Below are 26395 nucleotides of genomic sequence, written 5' to 3'. Positions count from 1 at the left end.
TCTAGGGAATCACTCAAAACTGTTAACTACCAAGTTTAAAGAAAATCCCTTCAGTAGTTTAGGATGTAGCTCGAGGTTCTTACAGACAGACAGACGGACAGGCAGACAGACAGACAGACAGACAGACAGAATTGCCGGACCCACTTTTTTGGCATTCTCCATCATCGTAATGTCATGTAAAATTGTTATCTCGAGTTCGATTTTTTTTACGAATCCTAAACTTGCCCTATAGTACCTATATCGCAAGTAAAAAATGGATATAGCGAGGCTATGAGCTATGAAAAAATTAGTTCTCGGAAGTCCGTTTGTCTGTCTGTCAGGGCACATCTACTTCAAACTTGGTATGTAGCAGTTTTTGGTCCTATAAAGAGGGGTTTTTGGAATTAATTTGTTTGGACCAAAAATAACGGTACCTGTTATTTAAAAATGTCACAAAAATTGAAGTATGTATTAGTTTTCAAACAAGGTCTATCTTTCAATGGAAAAAGTTTTTGTTTTTTCAAGATTCGTTATTAACGGTACCTACCATAGAATCGTTTTTTTTTTATCTGATTTTCTCCCAAACTATTTGTTTATGCATTTATATATGATTGTATCGCACCTCCGGTGGTACAACGACGTAAGTGCAAAAATGTTGATTCTTCAGAAAACTCGATTTAACATTTTGAAAACGTTTGAAAACAATGTAACGGTCCAAAGACATTTCTGCCTTCTGGATACAAATAGAACATTTTCAATTGGGTCTTTGTTTCATCGGAAGGAAATACCTTTTCTTGAAACTATGGCATACTTAACTCAGAAAATTCAAAATTTGCACTTACGTCGTTGTTCCACCGGGGGTGCGGTATATAAAACAAAAATAAAATTTTGAAAAAAATATTTTTTGGATTTTTAAAAAAGTTTTTCTAAATCGAGTTTTCGAAAACTGGACATTGAATTTTTTTGAAATTTTAGTTTAGGTGTTGATTAATAATTACTTCAAAATGGCATAGCAACTTTATTTTAAAACTTTTTTTTTCAAATTATTATTGTTTAAAAAAAAGTTTTTTTTTTTAAAACGGCTTTAACGTTGTTGAATTTTGTTTTTTTTTTTTTTTTAATGCACCTTTATAAAAAAAATGCATACTTTTTTTGGAGGTTAATTTCATTTTAAGATTTGTTTTCTTTATTTGAAGAAAGAATTTTATGTGTTAATTTAAAAATTTATATACTATGTATTTATGTACAGAACAGTAGGACCTTATTTGTTTGTATTTTTGGAGATTTTCTTAACTAAAAGTTATTTTGTGCTATAACCCTTGATTTGTATCATACATGGACTCTTCTGGCATTGATTCGACAAGTTTTGCGGAGTAGCATACCAATCTTTTTTATATTTGTTCCACAAATCTTCTTTATTTTTCACAAGGTCAAGAGATTTTTTACAATGACCCATAAGTTTTCCAAGCGATAAAAAAGCATTTTTTTGGACGTCTTATCGTTTGATCCTACCAATATAAATTTCGTATTTTTTTTTTTTTTTGCATTATATGCGCCTACCCCATACACATGGTCTTTGTCGATTTGTTCGATTTTGTCGGTGTCTGGTAGTATTTGTAGTATTTATTTGTTCATTCACAGATGAGCAAGTCCAGTTGATGTAGTTCGTTTTACAGAAATGTTTTTACTCTTTTTCGCTTAAATGAAGAAATAATAACTTACTCTTATCAGGGTTGGCTTACTCTTCTTGAGAGGGATTACATTTTAATTTTCAAGAGAAAGAACTGTTTATTAAAGCTATATCGCACCCTCAGTGCAAAAGAGCGAGAACTCAAAAAAGTTCATTTCGAGAAAACGCTTCCGCAAAATACATACTGACTCTAAACTTTCCCCTATAACAACTTGAACTTATATTGAATTTCCCCTATAACTTTCCATGGGACAGCAATTTCCATAATGTCAAAGCTCTATTACAAGAACCATTATGTTTATTTTGTAGTTTTAATAAATTTATTTTTTTAAATTGTTTAAATTAGGAAAGAGTTAATATAGTGGGAATTGGATAAAAACAGTCATAATCTTTCGAATTTTTCGTTTACGTTAACAACAAGCCCTTCAAAAGAAAGATAATTTAAAAAGCAACATTTCCTCATCATTATCTCAAAAATGTCATTTTTTGACTTAACGCTCTTTTGCACTGAGGGTGCGATATAATCACCTCGCTATAAAATATCTTGCATATCTTAAAGTAATCATTATTTATTTTTTTTTATCTTCCAGGTTCTTCTAGAAGCAACTATCTTGCAAAGCGGTCAGTATTCTGTTCGATGTTTTAATGTAAATAAAATGTAATGCTTTCTTTAATCTAATGTACGAGTATAAGAAAAATATTCACAGCATTTGTTTCGTTTTTTTTTTTTTTAGATAAATGGTTAAATTTAATATTTGTGAGTTATGAAATGAAAAAAAAAAAAATAAAGGCTGACATGTGGAAAAGTAATATACATACAATACTATCTCCCAAACAAATTGTTCTTTTATTTTTTTAAAAGAATATAAATCAATGTGAAAAGAAGACCGATCTTCATTGAATTTTTTGTTTTAAACTTTGTTGTGAAATCTTTTCTTGGTAACTAAAAAAAAAAACTTAAACTTAATGATATTTTTTTAAAAACTAAATATTTTTTTTAACTATGCATTTGTTTAATTGTGAATTGTGTATATAAGAAATATTTGAAAAACTATGTGTAATTGGGTATTAAATCATTAAACAAATATAAATTATATTTAAATAACTTTCATTATCCTAAACTCGGCAGATAGAGAAAACCAAACATGAAATACGCTAAGAACACACCAATTCTGTGGGTGTCAAATGATTGCAAAAAATGGATATTTTTGAATAGATCTTTCAATTGTTAATAAAAAGAAAAAAAAAACAGTTCTTCATATTCTTACACCGAAAGCCTTGGCTTAAGAGGGTTTACTTGTTGCCTTGTCTTTGAGCTTTAAAAAATACCAATAATTTTATTTGCAATCACTTACATGCAGAAATTGCAGTTGGTTCTTAGTCAACAATATACATTTTAAATTTAAAGTTGACTTTACTCGAGTGAATGTTTTTTTAAAAACCGGAAAATTTTAAAATAGAATTAATTTTGTTTTTTTAATTATTTAAATTTTTTGTAGTAAGGTCAACTAAACAAAGGTTTAAAATTGTAGGATAAAAAAACTTTTAATCAAATGGAATCATAGTAAAAAAATAAACTTAATTTATCATTTATTTTTAACAACCGCTATTATTTAATTCAGCGCACATTAACCATACATATTCATATACAATAAAACAAAAAACAGCCAAATAGGAAGAAAAATAAATACTTAATACTTGACCAATTATGTTAAAAATACAATTTATAATAATTAACCACATAACATCGATTTGTTTTTTTTTTATTTGTTAACATTATAAGAAAACTTTCAAACTAAAAAGATATTAAATCATTTATTTTATGTTTAAGTTAATATTATGTTAAGTAAATTAATGTCAGTTATTGCAGTAAACCTCTTCTCCGAACATAAAAACAAAAGAAATATTGTAAAAAAAATCATGTTTATTTAAAATAATAATTAATTTCATAAATATTAAGTTGTTTTCATTTTGTTGATTTTATTTTAATTTTTTTTTTTTTTCGTTTTATAAGTTGTGTAGATTTTAAGGGATATTATTATATTTTTATGTAGTGTTTTTTGACTGTTAAAAATTAAAACTGATCAAAAATAAGAACCATTATGATTATATAAACATAAATAATTTTGGAATAAAAAAAAAGTATTTATTAATGTATAAAAATTGTTGTTTTTAATTTTAAACGATTTTCGTTCTCCAATTTTAAGGCAATATTATGACTCGCGAGTCGCATGGAAAAATAAACGAATGTGGGTATTTGACATTTCGGTTTGCCGTTTGCGACTCAGGGTTGAAGGGTTAATAAAAAACTTTTTACTAACCTTAGTACTCAGTTCCAAAAAAAACACAGCAATCAAAATTTTTTCTTCGCCTTCATTTTCGTCTTAAAAAAAAGCTCAGAACAGCTCACTGTGGCGTCTTAAAAAAAAGCTCAGAACAGCTCACTGTGGCGTATGAGGAACATTTCCTTTTATCTACAAATTGAACGTAAAAATTTTGTATCGTTGATTAAAAAAAATGTGGCTTATAGTGAATAAAGATTTCCGTGACAACCCTTTAAATTTGAGAACGTGCGTGTTTTTTTTTTTTGGAACTATCTAGCAACTTTTTGGAAAATATATTTTTTATTAAAGATTTGTCTTCTTTATGCACTATTGTTCTTCCCCTGCAATATGTATTCAAACAAAAAAAAACTTTTTTTATTTAGAAATAAACAGACTTTATTTAACTTTTGTGAATAAACTTGTATTTTTTTTTTTTTTTTTGTTAAACTTAGTGACTTGTTCTTTCGAAACACAAAAAAATAAGTTTCTTTTCCCCCTAAAAAATAAATAGTTAACTATCCCAAGAGTATTTTCTAAAGTAGTGGTAATACTGTACAAATATATTTAATACAAACAAAAAAAATTAAAATTAATATATTATTTATATAAATTGAGACAATAATGTAAATTAAGTATTTTGAATTGTTTTCAACGTTGATGAAATGAAGGACTTCTAACTGTTTGTCGATTGCTGGTTGGAAAGTGTTTGTATTTGTTCATACCTCATATTGCATAATATTTTTGCTTCTTCGTACTTTTTTTGGACTAAATTTAATTCTTTCTTTAATTGCTCGTATTTTTGCTAAAATGAAAAAAAATAAAATAATTAAAAACTAAAATTATTTAGGGGAAATTATTTTGCTACTCACTCTGTATTGCTGATTATGAAGTGATGAAATATTATCATTATTTGCATTTTCTTTTCCCTTCGACAGGGCATCTTCCAATTCTCTGATTTTTGTGTGTCTTACGCGACAAATCATTTTCAAATCTTCATATTTGCTGAGTAATTTACGATAGCATTCTGATTCGTCGCTGTCATTTGTCTGAATGCAACTATCAACGAATATCTTCTTTTCCAGCTCAGCACATTTGGCACAATGTCTGCTTTCGTTGGTTCTATTGACGATAAGGCTCTTGTATTTTTTAATTTCTTTCCTCATTTCCTGTTGCTTGGATTCTTCTTCCATGAGAAGTTTTTTTAGTGTTGCATTCTCTGTTTTAAGAGGATGATTTTTGATTTCCATTTGAAGTGTATTCACTTGACTATCACGGATAAGTAGTCTCTGTTTTAATTCGTTAAGTTTCTCATTCATTTCGGAGCAACTGCATTCAGTATCTTGACATTAAAGAAAAAGAAAATTTATATACATTTAAAAAATCATTGTGTTACCATAAAACTAGTGTTCAGTTTAAAAGACTAAAATATGCATAGATTCTCATTAGTAAGAAAGATTTGGTAAGCATGATTGCAAAAGCTTTACCACTAAAACAGAAGACTTTATATGAAAATCAAATCGTTTTTAAGGTTTTGAATGAACAACAACAACTTGTGTATGTTAGCACCAAGTTGTTGTTTATTCATTTTTTTAATGGAAGTTCTATACGTGACTTATGCAGATCAAATATGCACATTTTGTGCTGTGAGTGATCTATAGGGGAACAATTGACCTCATAATTTATAATAAGCAGAGATGTTAAATTTTATTTCCGAGGGGTCATTTCTCAATTTGATTATTATCGACAGACGAAGAATCGTTTTGACGATTGAAATCTTGCTTTCTGTAAGTCAATAATCGTCAAAAAGATATCGCGAAAACGGAAGCTATAAATAGGCCTCGTTTTTGGAGCATTTATTCGTTCTTAGATGCAATTTATGTTCGATTTAACTGAAGTTTTTAGGAATTTTTCTTCTTTCAGTGCAAATTCAATAAAAAAAAATATTTTTTGGAACAAATAATCTTAAATGCAAATTTAATATTTCCTTCATTAAAAAATGTTATTGCAAATAAGAAAAGTTTAAAATGAAAAAAATTAAGACTTAAATTCAGGCCTATTCTGAATGAATTTAATTTTGTTAGGAAATTTTAAATACGCGATTTTTTGACAAATTTAATTAATTTTTAGTCTACATACAGTGCTGTGCAAACATATGAAGGGTCCAGGGGAAAAATGGCACATGTCCACTTTTTGTCAAAAATAAAAACTTTGTACGTCAAAAAACACGTTGGAACAACGAACAAAGTCGCACCTTTATTGGAAAACAATCGTTATTTAGTTCAAACGAAAGTGTTAAGTTATTAAAACTTGTTAAGAATACAACCACAATTTTAATTCATGCATTTGACAATCATCTAAAAAAATTACAGGCCATACAACACCTCCTTTCATACAAAAACAGTTGCATATTTTTTGCACAGCAAAACATTTTCATTTCAACTTGGGATACGAGCCTAGACCAACAAAAGTAAAAGGCAATAACCTTGTCACCAAGGCTGACAAAACTTTTAAATTGGAAAAACTTTTATTCTTAGGATATAATGAATCAGGCAACATTTCAAATATTTTTGAAGATTCTCAAGTTGTGTGAATCATGTCGATCATCATTTCAAAAATTACGGAATGCCACGCAGGATAATTTCTAAGGAAATTTTTTTCCCACGAAGTTTCTTAAATTGTTGAACGTTTATTTCAACTTGGATCGTCTCTTTATCGAGACAGGAGGGTTAAGAAAAGGCAAACCCACTGATCAAAGTGTTTGAGTTGTTCGAGAGATTTCATATGAATTAATATGAAAGCAATTTATTTACTTGGAATCTCTTGAACAATTGAGCTAAAAATTTTTTTTAATAGGATATCTAGTTTGGATGACCACTATAATTGGCGTCTTAAAGCGAGTCCTAGGGACTGAATCTATTGGTTTTTATATATTCAGATATTGATTTTATGCTTACTTGTAGGATCAGTCATCGTAGATACATCTCGATTGGTATCCCAAAACGAGTTCATTCTTCTCTCATCGTGTGTACTAAGTCTGCGATTTTTCCTCTCTTCGTTGGGTGATGATTTCTGGTTTGAATCAAGTTTGTCCATTAAACTCATATTTTTAATCTAAAATAGTTTCAATTTTTTTTATAATTTTTTCTTAAACCAAAATTTAAAAAAAATATATACTTTTAACTGATGATTTTCACTCATCCAATGTTCCATTCCTTTTTCTTTTTTTGGTGAAATAGATGATTTCGATGTGTTCATACATTGATCCTTTTGCAATGATTGAACTTGCTGTTCAAGCTGAACAATTTTATCAGAACTACTTTTCACTAATTCCTCAAATTCCATTTGGATACTTTCTTTTTCTAAAGCTAATTTACTTATATCAGTTTGAAGTTGTGATATCTGGTTGGAAAACAAGGCTTCTTTAGATTCCTGTGAAAACAAAATAAGAAAAAAAAAAAAACAGTTAAATTGGATATTTAAATATAAATTTGGTAAATAATCTCACCCATTCTTTTAAATTATTTAAAAGCTCATTATTGAATTGTGATTTGAGTTTCTTCTCATTTGTGACTTCTTCTTGAAGTGTTAATATCTCACTCCTCAGTCTATTACATTCTTCAGCCTGCTGAATTGCAACTTTTAATTCATTCGTTAGGGTTTTATTTGCCAATTCCAATTCTGCATTGGATGATTTCAATGAATCACATTTTAATTGAATTTCTTTTAATGAATTTTGCAATTCATTGATTTTTTTAATTAAATTTGTATTTTCAACAACAACTTCACGAGCTGAATTTAATTCAGCTTCAAATGTAGACTTTGTCATTTCTAAATTGGCATTCTTAAGTGCTAACGAATCATAATCTTCTTGGAATTGATCGATTTTTTGTAAAAGTGAATCTCTTTCTTGTGTAGTTTGTTGAGCAATTTGTATTTCATTTTCAAATGATTTTATTTTTTGCATTAAATCATCAATTTTGGAACTTTGAGCAGTGCTTGAGGCATTTGTTTCAGCTAAAATTTTATTTAATCTATTTACTTCGGAGGAGAAGTGACGTTTAGATTCTTCAAATTGATTACCGAGGATTGCAAGTTTTTCCTCTAGCTCAGAACTTTTTGTTACAAGGGAATTATTGTTGTTTGTTAGTTGTACAATTAAATCATCTCGTTCAGTGTTGGCTTTTTCAAGAACTTCTTTTAAATGTACTTCAGTTGCCAAACAACGTTTGGAATCCTCAAATTGTTTCTCTAAAAATGTTAGTTTTTCTTCCAAATCAGAACTCTTGGTAGTTAAGGAATTGTTTTCTATTGATAGTTCCGCAATCACCTCATCTTTTTTAGACGATTCCTCAATTTTAATTCGAATGTCTTCCGACAAATCAAGTTTGTTCTTTTCAGCGACTTCTCTCAAATGTTTAGATTCCTCAAATTGCTCTTCCAAAAGCGATAGTTTTTCTTCCAATTCTGTGCTATTGTTAGCTAAGGAACTATTTTTAATTGAAAGTTCTTTAATGAGGTCATCTTTTTTGGACAATTCTTCTATTTTTATCCGGACATCTTCCGAAAGATCTTGTTTTGATTTCTCCAAAATCGACAGCTGGCACTCCAACTCAGAACTTTTTGTAGCCTTTGTAGTGAGTTCCTTGATTATCTCGTCTTTCTTTGAAGATTCCTCAACTTTAAGTCGAATGTCTTCAGAAAGTTCACGTTTATATTCCTCGAATTGCTTCTCTAAAATCAATAATTTGCCTTCAAACTCAGAGCTTTTAGCAGCTAAGGAACTATTTTTGAGTGTAAGTTCTGCAATAAGCTCTTCTTTTTTCAAAGATTCTTCCATTTTCATACGAACATCTTCGGAAAGATCACGTTTAGATTCGTCAAATTGATTCTTCAGAGCTGTTAGTTTGTTTTCAAACTCAGAGCTTTTCGCAGCCAAGGAACTGTTATCATTTGAAAGTTGTGTTATTAAATCGTCCTTTTTGGAAGATTGTTCTGAGAGATCTTCTTTGGATTTCTCGAATTCCTGTTCAAGTGTTGCAAGTTTTTCTTCCAATAATGTAATTTTTGTGACCAAGTTCTCATTTTTAGTGGAAAGATCCGAGATTACTTCCTCTTTTTGTGAACATTCTTTTTGTGAAGACTCTAATTGATGTTTTCGATCCGAGACTATTTGTTGTGTTTCTCCTATTTGTTTTTCTAAAACTATACATTTCTCTTCTAGTTCAGAGCACTTTGTTGATAGTAAACTATTTGTATTCGACAACTCAGCCAGTAAATCCTCCTTCACTTTGAATTCAATTTCTAAAGCTTCCTTAAGACCTACTTCAGTCACAAGACTTTCTTTTGCATCAGCTAATTCTTGTTTTAGAAGATTACAAGTACACTCTAGCTCCGAAACCTTTTCAAGCAACATATTATTGCTGCTGGTGAGGTCATCTTTTATTTGATCTTTTTCCGAGTTAAGTTTTTCCAAGGCGACTGTAAGGTTATTTTCTGTAGATTCAAGTTTTTCCTTCAATTCATTGATCTCTTGCATCAAGCAGCTATTTGAGTTACGAGCTTTGGAAATTTCTAAATTCAATTGTTCGTCAGCAGTTTTACCCAAATTGAAAAGGAATTTGGAGTGTGCTTTTTCTTTTTCAATAGTTGATTCTAGTTGTTTTTTATCATCAGTCAATTCGTCGATTTGTTTGCTCAAAGAAGACGCTTTCTCTTGAAGCATTTGTCGCTCTTTTGTGTGAATTTCTTTGAGACTCTCTTGCTGTTCTTTAAGATTTTCAAATTCATTTTGAAGATGTTGTTTTTCTGCAGATATTTTAATCAACTCATCATTCAGGCTGTCAAACTTTTCTTGAAGGATAGTCTTTTCTTTTGTATTTTGTTCCAGTTCTTCTTTAAGTTTCTCATAGTCTTCACCCTCCTGATCCTTATTTTCCAGATTAGATGTATGATCTTCAATAAGTTTCTTCAGATTCTTACATTCTTCAACAATTTCTTCCTTTTCTTTCTCAAGTATTGAAGATTTTTCCAATGCCAAATTCTTCTCTTCCAAAGTAACAACAGCATCTTTTTCTAAAGTTTTAATTTTTTCATTGAGATCATTGTTAATTTCTTCAAAGGACTTCTTCTCATGCAAAATATTATTTCGTTCATCCTCAATCAATGTGAGAGATTCTTTTAAACCAGCAACAGTTTCTTGAAGATGTTTACATTCCTTGGTTAAAGTATCCAATCGCAAAGTGGATTCTTCCAATTCTGTTGATTTCATTCTTTCAAAACTCAACAATTCATCATATTCAACTTGGAGTTTTGTAAACCTTGAATTTATGTCTTCAATTTGATTTGTAGTAGACTTGCCAGATTCTTGATTTTGTTCTTCGAATTTGATTCGCAAATCATTGATTTGGTTTTGAACTTCTTGGTATTTTGATTTCTCAGTTTTTAACTCTTCCATTAAATTGGCAATTTCTTTCTCATATTTAAGTGTTTTATCTTCATCTATTGAGCCGTTGTGTTCTTCCAATTCACCACCATTCATGGCAACATGTTCATTGATTGTTTCATTTGCCGATTCTTTGTCATGAGGTTGAACACCATTGGTTTCTGGAACTGAGGCGAATTTTTCTCCCACAAATGCTTCAAGTTTTGAAATTTTACTTAGATACTCTTCACAATTGGTGCATTTTGATTCTTTTAAATCTTCAAAAGTTGCTCCATTTGAAGAAGACATCGCCTTCAAATCCGAAATTTGTTCCCTCAAATCAGCACAATTAACACACTCATTGTCTTGGACTTTTCTACTCATTTCCTCAAGCTGCTGCTTAAGTTCTTCATAACTTTCACGTGAAACATTTTCCATTGTTCCCTCAGATTCAACAGTTTTCTTAAGCTCTTCACAATCGGCAATTAATTTCATATTATCACTTTCAGCACGAGAAATAATTTCACTTAGTTCGCTAATTTTACATTTGTTTTCTTCACAAATGGCACTAAGATGTAATTTTTCACTATTTAATTGCTCCACCAGAATTTGTGTATCTTCCAATTCCTTTCGTGTATTGGCAAGTTCAATAGTTCCTAATTTTAATATTGAAACAGTTTCTTGCAATTCACGAACACTTTCAAAAAGTTTGGATTTTTCTTCCAACAACTCATTAAATTGAGCCTCGTCATGTGGTCGACTGCATGGAACTTCTAGAGAATCACAGCTATTCGGGCTAGCAGTATGTTTTTCCATTTCAAGTGAATCGAAAATTTCATTGCTAAGTTTGTGAATATCAGTGGATATTGCAAATTGAATTGCACCACGAAGTTCATTGAATGTTCCTTGGGTTATATCGGTTATGTTGCCAATAATCAGTCTTGTACCGTGTAAACACTTATTAAAGCCTATTGATTTGAAAATCTTGGTCTCTCCGTTGCCGAGGGCAACTTCAATTTCTAAAAAGGAATTTGCCATGTGAATGAATTGCATGCAATCTTCCAAGGACCTCCGGGGTGAATCACTTCGGATTGATTCATTTTTGACTTCTTGCAGTTGGGCAACTAATTGCTCGGATTCGTCACATTTTTCACTCATAGACTTTGTCATCGACATGACAGTGTTCTTCCATTCAGCATTTTCTTTGAGAAGTTCATTATTGTCAGCTTCTAATTTCTCAGATTTCTTTTTAATGGATTCAAAGTCTTCAGATGGATTTTCAATCGCTGCTGAGCTCTTAAAACGATCAAATTCAGCTTGAAGACTTTCCATTTCAGCTTGAAGAGTTTCATAGTCAGCAAAGTTGTCGACAAGTTGAGTAGATATGTCGTCATATTCCTTTTGCATTTCATTGAAACGTAATTGCAAACTATTGAACTCCTCCTTGATCTTGGCATTTTCGGCTTTCAAGTTAGACACCTCATCTGTGTCTTTGCTGGTTGTCACATTGTTTTGATATTCTCCTTGAAGACGATTCATTTCGGATTTTAAAGATTCCAGTTCTAATTGAAGGCTATCATTCTCCATAAGTTTACGTTGAGCTTCTTCAACTTTTATTTTCAACTCGCGTATTTCAGTCTCAAGATTCTCATTCTGGGTTTGAACCCGATCACAGTCGGCAAAAGATTGGACGGAATCATTTTCTAGTTTTTCATACTCCTTCTGCAAGGATTGGTATTTGTTTTGTATTGATTCGTATTCAAATTGGATTTCACCGATAGTTCCTTCATGTTTATTACATTCAGCTTGAATGTGCTCATATTTATTCTGTATGTCAACGTATTCGCCTTGAAGGGCTTGAAGCTGATTTCGTGCTGCTATAACTTCCATATTGAGCTTTTTAAAACTATCTGATTTGCTTTGATTTTCGGCCATAAGATTAATGTGTTCCTGTTCGGTAGTTTCAAGTTTTGTTTTGATTTTTTGAAGTTCCAAGTTAAGTGATTCGTTTTCGGTGCGAATTTTTTCTAACTCTTCCTTAGTACAGGTAGTTGAAGCAATTTCAGCTTGAAGTTTACTGCATTCAGCTGCAAGATTGTCTCTCTGGGTGTTGAGGTTTTGGATTTCTTGAGTTATATTGATCTTTTCAGCGATTTTATTGGCAGTTTCTTTTGACATAACCTCAAATTCAATTTTAACAGATTCTAATTTGCATTTTTCCAATTGAAGAACTCCAATTTGTTCTTGTATAGTTTCTACTGTGCCGTGAAGTGATGTTAGGTTTTCAATATCTTTTTTTAGACTTGAATTCTCAGTTTCTAAATAATCAGCCTTAAGTTTTGCCGATTCAGCGTCAGCGGTAATCTTTTCAATATTTGCATGCAAAGTTTGATTATCTAAATTGGCCTTTTCAAAGTCTTCAATTAATTGCTGTTTCGATGCTAGTAGTCGTTGGAAATCTTTACAATTTGTACATGTGCCTTCAGTTTCATTCAAACTTCTTGATATTTGTTGAATTTCTTCTTTAGAATTGTTAAGCATATCATTTGTCACAGTTTGTAGAGATCTTTCGAGTTTACTAATTTCTTTACGTTTCTCTTCTAAAGCTTCTAATAATTCGGTTTCTCTGCGTTTGGATTTATTTTTGTGCTGCTGAAATTCAAACTCTAAACCGACTGCTGTACGATTTTCCATCTCAAGTTGATTGATTTTATCCTTCAAGTCGGTGACTTCTTTTTCATACCGATTAATTCGGGTTAAACTTCGATCAGATGATTCTTCCAAGTCTTTGACTTTCGATTCAAGTTCTTGGCACCTGAAATTTAAATTTTTTTATTAATTGTTTGCATTAAAAGTGGGAATTTGAGGTCTTAAACGAATAGATAACACTAGCAAACAATATTTGGAATACAAAACTAGTCTGCAAATAAAATAAAAAAGGCCAAAGAGGAACTATTCATGAATCAACATGAGGGAGGGAGCAAAGAAAGAAGTTACACTTTAAATTGTGCCCATGATTATGAAAGTGGACTAAGTCACTTTTTGCATTGTTTAAAGAAAAACTTACAAAATAATTTTCTTATAACGATTTTATTGTATTTCTTTTATGAAATCATTGAAGGAGCAATAAAGAAGTTTATTTACTGCAATTTCGCTTTTAAATAAACTTTACCCCTTAAATAATAATTATTTTTAGGCTAGATTTGATGGCATTTTTAGGAGTGACTTAGTCCACTTTCATAATCAAGGGCACAATTAAAGGTTGGACGAAATTGCACGTACTATAATAGTTAAAACTTAATGATAAACAAAATTAAAAATTAATTAAACCATTTCATAGATGGTTTGGAAATCCAAATATTTCACGTACACATACCACTTATAAATCATAAAGATGGTTCCGTTAACAACATTTTTTATTTTTATTAATTTCAAAGAATTTTTCCGAAATCGTTCTGAAAAATAAGTATTTCAAAAAATGAATACATGCCAGGAATCAGTTTTTGTGTCTTTTCGTAGTTTCTACAAGTGAAAGGTAGGTGTAGTTAAGCATTTTAAGCACCCATTTGCTTTCAAGGAGAATGCGTTTTACTGGTGTCCGCTCGAGACAACGAAATTTTCTTTAAGTAGCCTTTGAAAACATCTGAATTAATTCATGATTGCATCCCTTACTACCTTTATTGAAAAGAACTACATCAGATGTTGTATTCTATCATATCTACTTGAATTTTTGGTAAAGATTTGAACACAAATGCAATTTAATCATTTTGAAATTGATCAAACATTTGACAACAGGTAAGTAATAGCCCAGAATAAATTTAAAAACAAAAAACAATGCCATAGTGTCAAGCCCAAAGCAGATATTAAAATAGTTATAAGGGCGAAAGGCATTAGAATTAAGAATTAAGCCTGTATAGGGCCAGTAAGTTAGTTGTAAGTAATTGATAAGGAGGCTAGTTTTTATGAATTTTTGTCTAGCTTTAAGATACATTATGTAGTTTTAAGATGATGAAATTGCGCCAAATCTGCAGCTGAAAATTTATAGCTGAATTGCGCAAATAAATTACCCAAAAATTTGACCTCGATTGCTGAATGAAATATTCCCAATTTTCGTTTATATTTTTTAAAATGATTGTCTTCGAGATTAGAGGATAATATCTTTGATTACACTGGTTAACAAAATTAATCTTTTTTTTGTTGTTGCTGAAACAAAAATATACTTTTCTGAAGGTTAAGGTCCGAGGTACAGCATTTTTTAACGGTAATATTTTAAAAACGGGAGCTGATTAGTTTTTTCTGACTTCAGATTTGAGTTCAGCACACCGAAAACCTTCAGAAAAGTATATTTTTGTTTCGGCAACAAAACCCTTGTAAACCAGTGTTATTCATTTGCCCAACATAAATAAAACTTCAGTAAAATCACAATTACTATACCTACATATACACGAATTGTCAGATGGATAAGGTTACTGAAACTTTTCGAGGTATTGCAATCATAATGAATATTATTATTTGTCACATTTTCATTATTTGTCAGAATTTTTAGTGCATAGTTAACCCGGAGTAGTATGTGGATTTAAGGTTTTAAAGGATCCGGCATCAGAGTTATTCAATCTCTGTTTGTTAAGATTAAGATTTATTAAGATAAAGAAACTTATTTACATACAAAAATGTCGATTTTAGAGTGGAATATTAAAAAAAAAATAACATGAGTTGGAGAAAAACAGTATTTTCTTGACCTAATTTATGAAATCTTTTATCGAGCTCTAATAAATCGTTTGTACAATGCTTGTCGGCACCTTCTATTTAAAATATATATCTTTAGTTTGTTTAACTTCATTTTATTTTAAATTCTACAAAGATTCAGTGCTGTGTACTATGGAAATTTTTATAGGAATGGGACACAAAAAAACATTTAAATTTTAACACAAATTCTACTTCAAAAGATTAAATTTACCTAGGGCTCCCCTAATATAATTATTATTATTCACATCATTCACATCATATTTCTGATTGGAAAACCCAGATAAATAAGAAAAAAAAATACAACAAATATTTTAAACCAATTAGCCGACAAGTAAGTTTATCATAATTTTTTTCAGATGGTCACAAGTCACAAGTTCTAACAATTCTGTAAAATGGAATCTGTTTTCGAAATCATTTGTTTAATTATAATTAAAATAATAATAATAATATAATCAATGTAGGTCAGTTGATGAATTAAAAAAAAAAAAATAATGCGCATTCTAGGTGTATGCACTTGAACCATACTACAACAACAACAACAAAACAATGAAAAAAAAAAAAAACATCATCAAAACACAACCACTTACGTGGGTGTAAAGTAGTAAAACTGCAGCACATTCTGTTTATGGATTTCTTTTCTTCTGGTTCGAGTAAGTACGAGTATATGCGTTAAGGGAAACTCATTACAAATGATTCTTTCCCAAAAATTTATTCAAAAACTCATTCTTGCTTGACTAGATTCTTCTTCTCAATGCCCGGTAAAATATGCACAAAAAAAATATTAAAGACGAAGAAAGACAAGTAAAAAAAAAAGAAAAAGCAATCCAATTAATAGTCCACACTTAAAATACTCTCTGGAATTCTTTGATACACACGTTCTCGTCCATTACTTATATTTTTTGTATACACGAATTGAAAATTACTACACACGTCTGCTTCTTTGCACACTATCTATGTACATTCTCTTATATGGAAAGTAAATAATAAAATTTATATCAAATAGATAACTTTGTTGTTGTTTTTTTGTATCTTACTTTTAAAAAAAAAAATCTTATCAACGAACGACGACGAGCAATCAAAGCTAGCGTGTTTCTTATAAGTGTTGTTTATCATTAGATTGTGGTTTGACAACTACTAAGTTTGCCAAAAATATACATCATCATCTGTTGAGAAATTCCGCCTGACGTTTGGGAAGGTATTTTCTTATGGGGAACCTATTCGCTTATTTAACAAGCGATTTTACTTTGTGCTTGTCATTTGGTGCTTTTTTCCTCATGTGAACATGAGAATCTTGGAGAATGCAAGAGACGAGTAAAGAAAGTTGTTACCTGGTTTGCTGCTTTTTTATTTTGGTTTCAATTTCAGATTCAGACGCAAAAAGTTAAAAATGTTTTTTATGGAATTTTGATGAAGGTAAACAATTAAAATGCAATTGTCAAGAAAATGTGTTGTAAATGACAAAAATATATAGACTTTGTGTGGTTCTGGTTTATGAATCGCAGCGCACAGCACAACACAATGTCAGAATGTATTTGTTTACTAAATATGTATTCGAATTTATAAATAACTGCAGTCGGTAATAGATGGACAGAGAGAAGTTTTGTTTTTGTCGTAAGCATTTCTTCGTGTATCCAAAATGAGATGATGTCTTGCATCAAATCAGAAGCGCTAACATGCTACACACTTCTGGAAATAAATATAGTACAGCACGTACCATTCTGGCTAAAGGGAATAAAATAAAACAACGCGTATATCATTCTGGCTGAAAGATTCTGATCAACACACTCCAAATGCGATCATTAGTTATTTTGCTTTGATTCTATTTTGCATCTATTTGCAAACAGACTGTGCTTGGAAAATGTGTTTTTTCAATTTTCTCTCTAAACCATATGTTTGGTTGTGTACCCGAAAAGGCAATGCACATTAATTGTAAAAATGTTTTGACTTTAGATTTATTTTGATTCTATTCAAATTTTATTCAGAGTTAAGAGAAAGTGACGCAATTGTAATAGGGCAAATAATATGGTTTGGTAATTACGATCCTAAGGTGAGGTTTACGTATTTAGAAGATAATTAGTGATCAATAGTATAAAGGTGGAATCATAGTTAATAAGAATTTTAGACATGTAATAAAACTATTAAAATGAAGGGAAGGCAGATAGTAATTCTTTTTAGAATAAGGAAAAAGAAAGAAGAAAAACGTTCTGATAAAAAAAAAAAAACAGATGATGTTGAATGAATAGATAATTTTGAAAGAACAAAGAACATCTATGAATTATTTTCTAGTTTTTACTTATTTTAAGAAAAATGATGGAGAGAAAAGAATAAAGAGCATAGTTATTGAGTAAGTATTTGCGTCAATATTAAAAAAGAAATCACAATTGCGTCGGAACAAAAATAATTGAAGTTTATTACATTTTTAAAAGGTGTACGAAGGATATACAATTTGTATTTCGTCTGAAGCTATCTGTAATTCGAGATGCATTTCAAACTTCATAAGCGACTTCCTTTAAACTTGATAGTTAAGTGTTTTGCATGACGTCTATAACGATTTTGATAGAAAAATCAAGTGCATTTAGGTTGCGGTTTTTTAAACCGCGGCAATGCTAAATCTTAACCTTATACAGTGGTTTAACTCAAATTGACGCATCTCCTTTTTTGGATACCTTGAGGCAATTTTCTAGTTTAAAAAAAATTGAATAATTAGAACTACGTGATGTTAAGTATCCAAAAGAGCAAAATGCTGGTTTTTATGTTTTGAAAGAGTAGTGTTTACTTCCTGTCATAAAAACTTTAAAGATGTTTCATTATTGATATTGGTAAAAACGAGTTTTAAAAATACTTTTTTTTATCTAAATCTTAAAAGGGAATTCCAAAAATAAAGGATTCCAAATATTTAAAGGATAACATTGAGAATCATCGAACGCAAATCTTTTGGTTATGCTTAATTTTTAGAAATTTAGTATATACAGTGAAATCTCCTATAAGCGGACACTCATGATCCCCGATTTTTTGTCCGGTTGTGGAAGCTGTCCGGTTAAGAGGAAGATGATTTTTTTTAATTTTACAATGTTAATTTATTAATCAAAACATATCTTGTCTGTTTATGGTTACATTACACAATGAATTGCAATGAAAGATAAACCTTACCAACATAATACATTTCAGCACATATCATGCTAAGAAAATTCAAAACCTGACGATAATTTCTTTTTTTCTAATATGCTATGGAACTGGGGAATATCTTGAGCCACAACGAAGAATGTGTTCTATCAAAAAACCCATAAAACAATTCAATTTTCAACTTTAAAAAAGAAAACAAACTACAAAATATCTAAAAAATGAGAACACTTGTCTGTATGTTTATTTGAAACATAATATTTAAATTTCCAAGCCGAAATTCTTTCAGAAAATTCTAACTTTGAAATTCAAACACAAAACTTGAATAGATGATTGAGTTTCAAGAGTTATCTTATATAGTTTAGAGAAAATATACCAATTACAACAAAGTTTTTAATTTCGATTTAAAGTTTATAAAACCATAAACTTTCAAGAATAAATTTTTCCCGATCATTGTTGATTTTAGAAAGCGAAAACGAATTGTTAATATTTTGCTCGCGATTTCTTAACGATAAAGTTAATAAAACTAATAAATAAAAGCTTATATTAATTGACGGCGAAACAACACATCAATTAATAGAAATGTTGTTATTTTAACACTTGGAGAATTGTACTAGAGTTTTGAACATCTAGATGAGAAGGGATAAGTAATTTCATCAGGAGCAAATTTCTGGATCTGACTGGTAAAATAAATTTTTCTGTCTTTATTTGCGATTTTCATTCCAGTTTATCAAAAAAGTTTAGAATATTTTCGGATTTTCTATTACATTGATTTTAGCAAAAATAAAATCTGCTTACGATATTTGACTTTCTTCTTATGTATCTAGGTTCATGTTAACAAAAGCGATATTTGATGATTTAAATTGAAAATACAATTTGGTTGGAAACAATAATGACATTGATTATGAACACATGTGTTTTGACATACGGAGACACAACACACTACATTGGGAATCAAATTAACTAAATTGTCTACTAAATATTTACAACATTTGATTTCCTAACACTAAATTGTAGTCTAATCCACTGAAGTGTCACTTAATAATTTTAATACATGCAAATTCCAACTACATTTTTTTCTTTGGCAAATTTAATTTTATTTCTCACCTCTTTTGACAAATGGCTAAATTCGTCTGAGCTTCTAAATGTTCAACTTTAATGAACGCAAAGCTTTCACGTTCCTTTTCATAGCCAGCAATGATGCGTTCAGCATTTTCCAATTTATATTTTAATGTATTATAAGTGTCATGTTCTACATTTAATTTGTTTTCCAAATTGGTAAATGTTTCGAGTTCCTTAAGTTCCTGTTCGACTTTAAGCAAACTAAAAAAACATTCGTTTTTCAAATTTGCAAGAAAAAATAAACAACAAAGAAAGGAAAAAAATATTTTATCCTAAATTCTTTTTTCTTGTACTTACCTTTGTTTTTCAGTAAGTTTTGGTGTAAGACTTGTTCTTAATTGGAAATCGGAATTTTTTGGTGTTTGGAAACCTAATTTGTTTGGCGATGTTCGAGGAGTTAATGCATCGTCGAAACAAACATCTTCTCCTGGAATAAATTCTTCATCAATACTTGGCGAACATTCGATTTCTTTTAGTTTTTCCTGATAGTAAACATCTCGGACTGTAATGTGTGGCGTAAAATTAAATCCAGACTTGGGTAATTGCAATTTTGTTGGTGCCTGAGCTGCAAATGGCAATGGGGGAATACATGTTTCGGTTTTTGTCGTAGTTTCTTCAGCTAAAGTAGGAATCATCGATGACGGACACCATGTCCTTCGACGATTTCTGTTCGATGCTTTCAGCGAACACAAAGAATTGCTGTTAATGATTTTGTGTATTTCATCATTGAGAAGTTTCTGTAATTGTGTAACTTTGATCTGGAAAAACATATTTTTGTTTTAATTACATTTTCTTTGAATGCTTATAAGTTCAATCATTTTACCTGACTATTCTTCGTCTTTTCTACTTCAAGTTCAGTAGTTAATGCATCAATTTTTTTAACAAGTCTCTTCATCATTGCAGAATCTGAAACCACTTCATTTACTTGTGGCTTATTCTTCACCACTTTGGCGCGATTTGCAAAACTGAAATAGAAAAGCAAATATAAGCTTTTAATCAACATTTTTTTAATTGAAACTGTTACCTCAGAGTGGACAATGTTTCTTCTACAGCCGTAGGATTGATAGTACAAATGATGGCAGTTAAAGCATTACCACCCAACGAGGCTTGTAATATCCTTGTTAGTTTCGAATCACGATATGAGACATATTTAGCTTCAGCAAGTTGTTTTATTACTCGACTGAGAAAAAGTAAACTTTTATTAATGTGACCACCTTCTTTCAAACGAGAACCTGTGGCTCCTGTTTGATCGGCTCTCTCAGAACCAGCTAAATCGACAAGATTCAAAATACTTATTTGTACAGAATCTTCATCGGTTTGATCAATTTTTCGAGATTCTATAATCTGCAAAAAATGAAAATAGAATCATTATAAAAAGATGAAAACTGATTTATGAGAAAAGCTTACAATTCGAAAAATAGCATGCGATCGACTGGAACGTTCATTCATATGCGTTTCACCTATTCTCCTTTGTTTGCTTCCTTCACGCAAGTACACGAGCAAATCTTGTTCACATGTTATAATATTTTCACTGCAATTGACTGCTACTTCACCATTTGAGGTTTCATGAATTTTAAGATCTGTATTGTTTTTGTTTAGAAGATCATGGATTTTTTCATTGTAGATTTCTATATAGCTAACTCTGAAATGTAAAAAAAAAAATAGGATTATTCAATGGAACTCATTTGATTAGAAAATGGCCCGGTTCAAGGAAGTCCTCATGAACTTTAGTTGATCTGAATAATCTAAGGTTCTTAAAATAACTTAAGTTCAGGTGGTGTGCGTTGATGCCGGCCAATTCATTTGCACAACACAGATGGATGATGGTCTTAGTGCCGAAAAACATTGCAAATATCGCTAAAACATGGTGTTTCTCTACAACAAAATGCAGAGGTGATTTTTTTAAATGTAAACAAAAGCAAATAAAATTATAAATAAGTTGAAACTAATATTATTAAGTAATCTAGAGAAAATCCATTGAGAAGTTTAACACTATCTGGGTAGTTATGAGACTTCTAGGGCAGTCGTAAATATTACAACGTCAGGAATCAAGTCTGATTTTTTTACGAAATATTTTAAAATATAAGCAGTATTAACAAGGTGAATATAGGAGCAATGATAAACATCTCGATAGGGTTATAATGTAGCTAGAGTTTTAACTACTCGAAACAAAATCAGAATCATGGTCAGCGAATTTGTTCACCTATACACAGATGTAAGCTAAACAATTGAAGGGTTGTAAGTCTAAATGGTCTTTGTGCCAAAAAATCTAAATTCAATATTTTTATTAAAATACAATCTTAGTGCCAAGCCTTATAATATCCAAAAGGATTCAAATGGCTATTTCTTCTAAAACTTTAGATATACACAAATAAAGTTGCTGTAGAGTCTAAGTGCCAAAGTGCTTTCGCTTAAAAGGGTATTTTTTATAAATTGCATAGAGGCACTTGGACCCTTTTTACAAAATTATTTCCTTTGTTTGCTTTTTTATTTATTTTCTTACGCTTTCCTGTAGTTACAAATTATGTTTTCTATTGTTTATATCTCTAAATTATAAAAATTGCACTTGAACACTTTGGACTTACAACAGCCCTGAATTTATCCATAGTAATAACTTTTTCTAGTCGCTGATTCTTTTGATAGAAAAAGCTATTGTGGAACAAGGTCCTCATAGCCGAGTATAAAAACTATACTATAAAGTATAGAACTAGGGGTTCCCCTAATCTCTGATAGAGCACCCTATTTATTATCTCTAACGCATTGATTTGCAAAATTCACAGTACAGAAATGTAAATAAAGTAGTAGTACTTCAAGTAAGATTAAACTTGCGTTATTGCTTTCTTTTTGCTTTACTTTGCAACAACAATTAAGTTGATGAAAATGTTGGGGATCCTTGGTTTCTAAATTTTAAATCAAAATTAAATTTTACTCTTATAAATCTTCTTCATAGATGGTGACAGTATTGTGAGGGACTTTTTAAATGAAAAAAATTCCAAGGGGAAGTATCCGACGTTATAGTCTAAGACGCTAGTGAGGTGGTAAAATACTCAAAAAAGGAAAAAGTTGTTGGTTCATAGTTCAGACCCAAATACTCTCAGAGTTATGGAAAAAAGTAGGAGTTATCAGAATATTGGCTCATAATTATTGATTGCAAGCTTATATGAGGTGATCACATCCCTAATCAAAGGTGGGAATTTTATGTATATTGATCCTATCTATAATTTCCGTTTGATTAAGTTGATGTCACACACCATGTAGATCATTTGTCGCAGGTAAGTCAACCAAATATGTAATCCAAAGTTCCTAGGAGGATTTGCATATCATAATTAAAGTTCTGATATGGGTGGCCCTCTAGAAACGTATGGACAAGTATGATGTCTAGCTGGAGTCACCGAAAAATTCGAAATCACAGTACACCGATGTTGTTTGTCCAGAGTTATGAAGAAAAATTACAAAAAATTACAAAAAAAAAAGAAGTAACTAATCTTTATTGAATTAGAAGAACGATAATCCGTGGAAATCTAAAATACCATCTCTTAAAAAATAGAACCCGAACGACTCTGGTATTGCTATGTACAAAGGAAACATCCTCAGGACCCCGTCAAAAAAGCATTATATCATATAACGTTCCAATACAAAGCCAAGTAAATTAGTAAGGTAGGCCTACAAACAAAGCAAATGCAAAAACCTCAACCTCACTTGGCCTTAGAAACGGAATTGAGATTAACCCATCGAACCCCACAGGCGGATTACAAGTGTGAAGCATATACCTACGTGGGAGATTTCCCTCGACATCGAGATCATAACAGCCCAGAAAAAAGGAAGAAGAATCTTATAACCAGGGATAGGATGTTGTGGAATTTGCCTTTTTTTCTTGCTTAGTCGTACGACATTATAGATTAAAAACAAACACGTTTCACGTCCCCCTCGTGCCAAATATATGTATTTTATTTTGCCTTTTCTTTCGTTATTGCCTTTTTGCCTTTTCTCTTGTTATTGCCTTTTTTTGCCTTTTCCTATGTTTTTTTTTATCTTTTCAGCGTCTTTAAAGTAATGCCTTATACAAACAAATAGGAAACTTACTCAGTATATTACAAACTCAATATATGTATCTATATTAAGGATTCACTAATTACCCCACACTAACGAATTCGAGTGAAAAGATCTACCTACAGTCCAGTCATTATATATTTGGAAATGTAAAATGAACCTAGAAAGCTCCAACATTTTTAAAATTTATTTTTAATCAAGAAAATACGATTGGAGAAGTTCTCCATATTTTGGACAAAATCAAGAGAGATTTGGAAGCTGGGAAAGGGGCAGTCACAAAAGATGTTGTTTCTCAACAAATCAGTTTTCTTCACAAACAATTGACTCGAGAGAGTTGAACAAATAAATTGAGAAATGAATGGGGACACAAATCTAGAGCTCCCGGCGAATGTTGCAGTGGGTGATGTCGAGTGCTTTTATTTGGCTCCACTTGTCTCTACAGATGTAGAGACATCTTTTAGCTCCTTTAAAGCACTCTTAAAAGAAAAACTCATGGTTGTTAGAAATTACTACAATGAATTCTTATATTTCATTCTTTCTCTCAATAAATGCCTTTTTCGGAGTTTTATTTTGAATTTTTCTAAGTTTTTAGGTCCACAAGATCCTATCCCTGCTTATAACTCTAAAGTTAAGTACAAATCTTTGACTAACATTTATCTAAAACAAATATTTATCATGAAAGATGGCAACATGCCGAGAAATTCTTTACTTAACTTTGTAAAATAATGACAATAATTAAAGAACTCTGAGATTACCTCAATAAGAATTGCCAGTCGGTAGAATGCTCTATTTCTCTGAAGATTTTCTTTGCAGCTAAAACCATGACACCTGGATTTTGTTCATCGCCCATCATTGTATAAGTTTTTCCTAAAAAAAGTATTCATATATTTTTGTATTCAATATTAGACACAAGACGCACCAGATGAAGTCTGTCCATAGGCAAAGATGGTCCCGTTAAAACCCTTGACACCAGCAGCCACAATTTGTTTAGCAATCGTATCGAAGATGACTTGATTGCTTGCATCTTGATCGAATATATGATCTATAAAATGAGTAGGTGGTAATTTCTACGTCAACTATTTACTTATTTAAATTATTTTTACCAAAATAAAAAGGCTCAGGGCCACCTCCATCGACAAGTTTTATTGAATTTCCAGCAACTTCCCATTTGCTGGCTTGGTTGGGTTCAATTGGACGAACTTTAATAGCAACTTGGATGTTGCTTGCAGCCATGCTTTTTTTATTTATAGACGTATGATGTGTAAATTATAGATTATTTAATAATAATTATGCAATGATAAAAATATGAAACATTTATTTGCTTTTATTCGTAAATAGCATGCAATTATGTACATTTATAAAAACTAAAAAAAGTTTTTTAAACAAAAAATCAAATTTGCAACAAACAGTTATTTTGAAAACGCGCAAGTCAAAAGTAACGAATGACATGACAGATGTGTGACTCGGCTACTCGTTGTTTTTGTTTTGTTTCAAATGAACGAGTTTAAATGAGTGCGTTTCGTGATGAATAATTTTTCATTACCAAATAGATGTTTACACGTGAACTCAAATTTTAACACTGACTGAAGGTATTTTTTTTTATTAGAAACAGAAATTTACACGTGAACTCAAATTATCAACCGACTAAAAAAAATGTTGCCTGCAACGTTTTTGTATGGAATAAATGTCTCACTGCAATTTTTGAAAAACGTCAAAGAAAATTTTATTAATAGAATTAACTTTTAAACATATTTTTCAAAAAAAAAAAACGCTAGCATATCAACAATATTCTTGAAAGTATTTCAAAATTGTTTAGGAGAAAGCTAAATATTTCAACAAATTGTAGGTGGTGAATAAATAATACAATGAACAGAGTGGATTCAGCCATAAACAAAAAATACCAAGACTGGAAACTCGGCGGTCAACTGACGTTTGTCTACAAGCTGCGAGGTGTGGTGAATGTCGTGAACTTATCGTTGTGTTCGTGTTCGATGTGTGTTGAATGTCGTGAATCTATAAATGTGTGCGTGTTAACGTCATTTACCAACGTGGTGGCTTTCACATATATTCACAGACAACACGGTACACAACAGGGTTTTGGGGGGAAAGACGTACGAAAGTTTCCAGTCTTGGTATTTTTTGTTTATGGATTCAGCAATAGTTTCTATATCCCATCTAACAATTTTGCTTGTATAAGACCTTATAGATGCTACAGTTGCTTCTGTAAAGTTTGATAGGGGCAGAACGGTGAAAAAATGTTGTACTTTGAGATTTAACCCATAAAATCTACACCCAATTTTTTGCTTGAGCATTATAAAAAAATATTTTCAAAAAAAAAAACAAAAAATGCCTGAGTAAAAAATCGTTGAAATTTGAAAGCATTGACAAACGGTTTTTTGAGGATAACTTGAAATTTTGAGGGTCTACGAAAAATTTCAAGTGCCGAAATATGATGTACTCAGTAATAACTACAACCTCTACTAGGTCATTTCTAAAGTAATTGACATGATTTTTATTTTGTAACACAGTGTAATTAATAAACCAATTAAAATTAAAAAAAAAAAAATGTTGGGATCACTTTTTAGAACCTAAGGGCCAATTGTACAAATATTTGATCCGTGGCTCAGCAACTTTTATCTTCTGAATTCTGTGGTAAAGCACTGTGGATTTTAAGCACTGGTTCTAGGTCCATATAGGTTAAAATAGCTAAATCCATCCTTGAACCAAAGTTGATCCACTGCTAATCCGCCGAAATCGGCTAGTTAAATTCCTGATCCTAGGCTGAACCACGTTTGTACAACTGGCCCTAAAAACATTAAACTTAAATGTCATTTGCATTACCTACATTTTTCATTACCAAGTTTCAAGAAAATAGATTGATTCCTCAACGGAATAAACTGGATGACAAGCGCCTATAGGGCATTCGAAAAAAAAATTGAAAAA

The 26395-nt window shown here is 30.7% G+C and overlaps 2 protein-coding genes across 3 annotated transcripts in view; one reads left to right on the top strand and one right to left on the bottom strand.

Moving 5' to 3' along the window:
- Positions 1-3994, top strand: part of LOC129921251 (E3 ubiquitin-protein ligase MIB2) — a 28165-nt gene extending 24171 nt beyond the window's left edge. Inside the window, exon 10 of the mRNA XM_056002987.1 lies at positions 2260-3994. The gene's annotated coding sequence lies outside the window, so the exon portion shown is untranslated. The remainder of the gene's footprint in view (positions 1-2259) is intronic.
- Positions 3995-4520: 526 nt separating this feature from the next.
- Positions 4521-24869, bottom strand: LOC129921250 (kinesin-related protein 4). Of its 2 annotated transcripts, XM_056002985.1 has the most exons (13): positions 24556-24869; positions 24372-24494; positions 24208-24319; positions 20810-21044; positions 20427-20746; positions 20226-20367; positions 19700-20160; positions 19388-19603; positions 7499-13229; positions 7168-7422; positions 6948-7104; positions 4863-5332; positions 4521-4795 (listed from the first exon to the last, which is right to left on the bottom strand). In XM_056002985.1, exons 1-13 carry the CDS (start codon positions 24683-24685, stop codon positions 4667-4669), a joined length of 8481 nt encoding a protein of 2826 aa, XP_055858960.1. In that variant the 5' UTR covers positions 24686-24869; the 3' UTR covers positions 4521-4666. The 2 variants fall into 2 exon arrangements, with proteins under 2 accessions (XP_055858960.1, XP_055858961.1); XM_056002986.1 differs by lacking the exon at positions 19388-19603.
- Between the last annotated feature and the right edge of the window lie 1526 nt (positions 24870-26395).

The sequence above is a fragment of the Episyrphus balteatus genome, chromosome 1 (assembly GCF_945859705.1).
Source record: "Episyrphus balteatus chromosome 1, idEpiBalt1.1, whole genome shotgun sequence".
Taxonomy (NCBI): Eukaryota; Metazoa; Arthropoda; class Insecta; order Diptera; family Syrphidae; genus Episyrphus; species Episyrphus balteatus.
The sequence above is the reverse complement of the archived record's forward strand: the minus strand, read 5'-3'. Positions and strand labels throughout refer to the sequence as shown.

Coding starts and splice junctions, on each gene's coding strand:
- LOC129921250 (XM_056002985.1), bottom strand. CDS start 24,685: ATGGCTGCAAGCAACATCCAAGTTGCTATTAAAGTTCGTCCAATTGAA. Junction 20,368..20,426: donor GAAACATTGTCCACTCTGAG/GTAACAGTTTCA, acceptor TTTCTATTTCAG/TTTTGCAAATCGCGCCAAAG. Junction 20,161..20,225: donor AAAAGACGAAGAATAGTCAG/GTAAAATGATTG, acceptor ATGTTTTTCCAG/ATCAAAGTTACACAATTACA.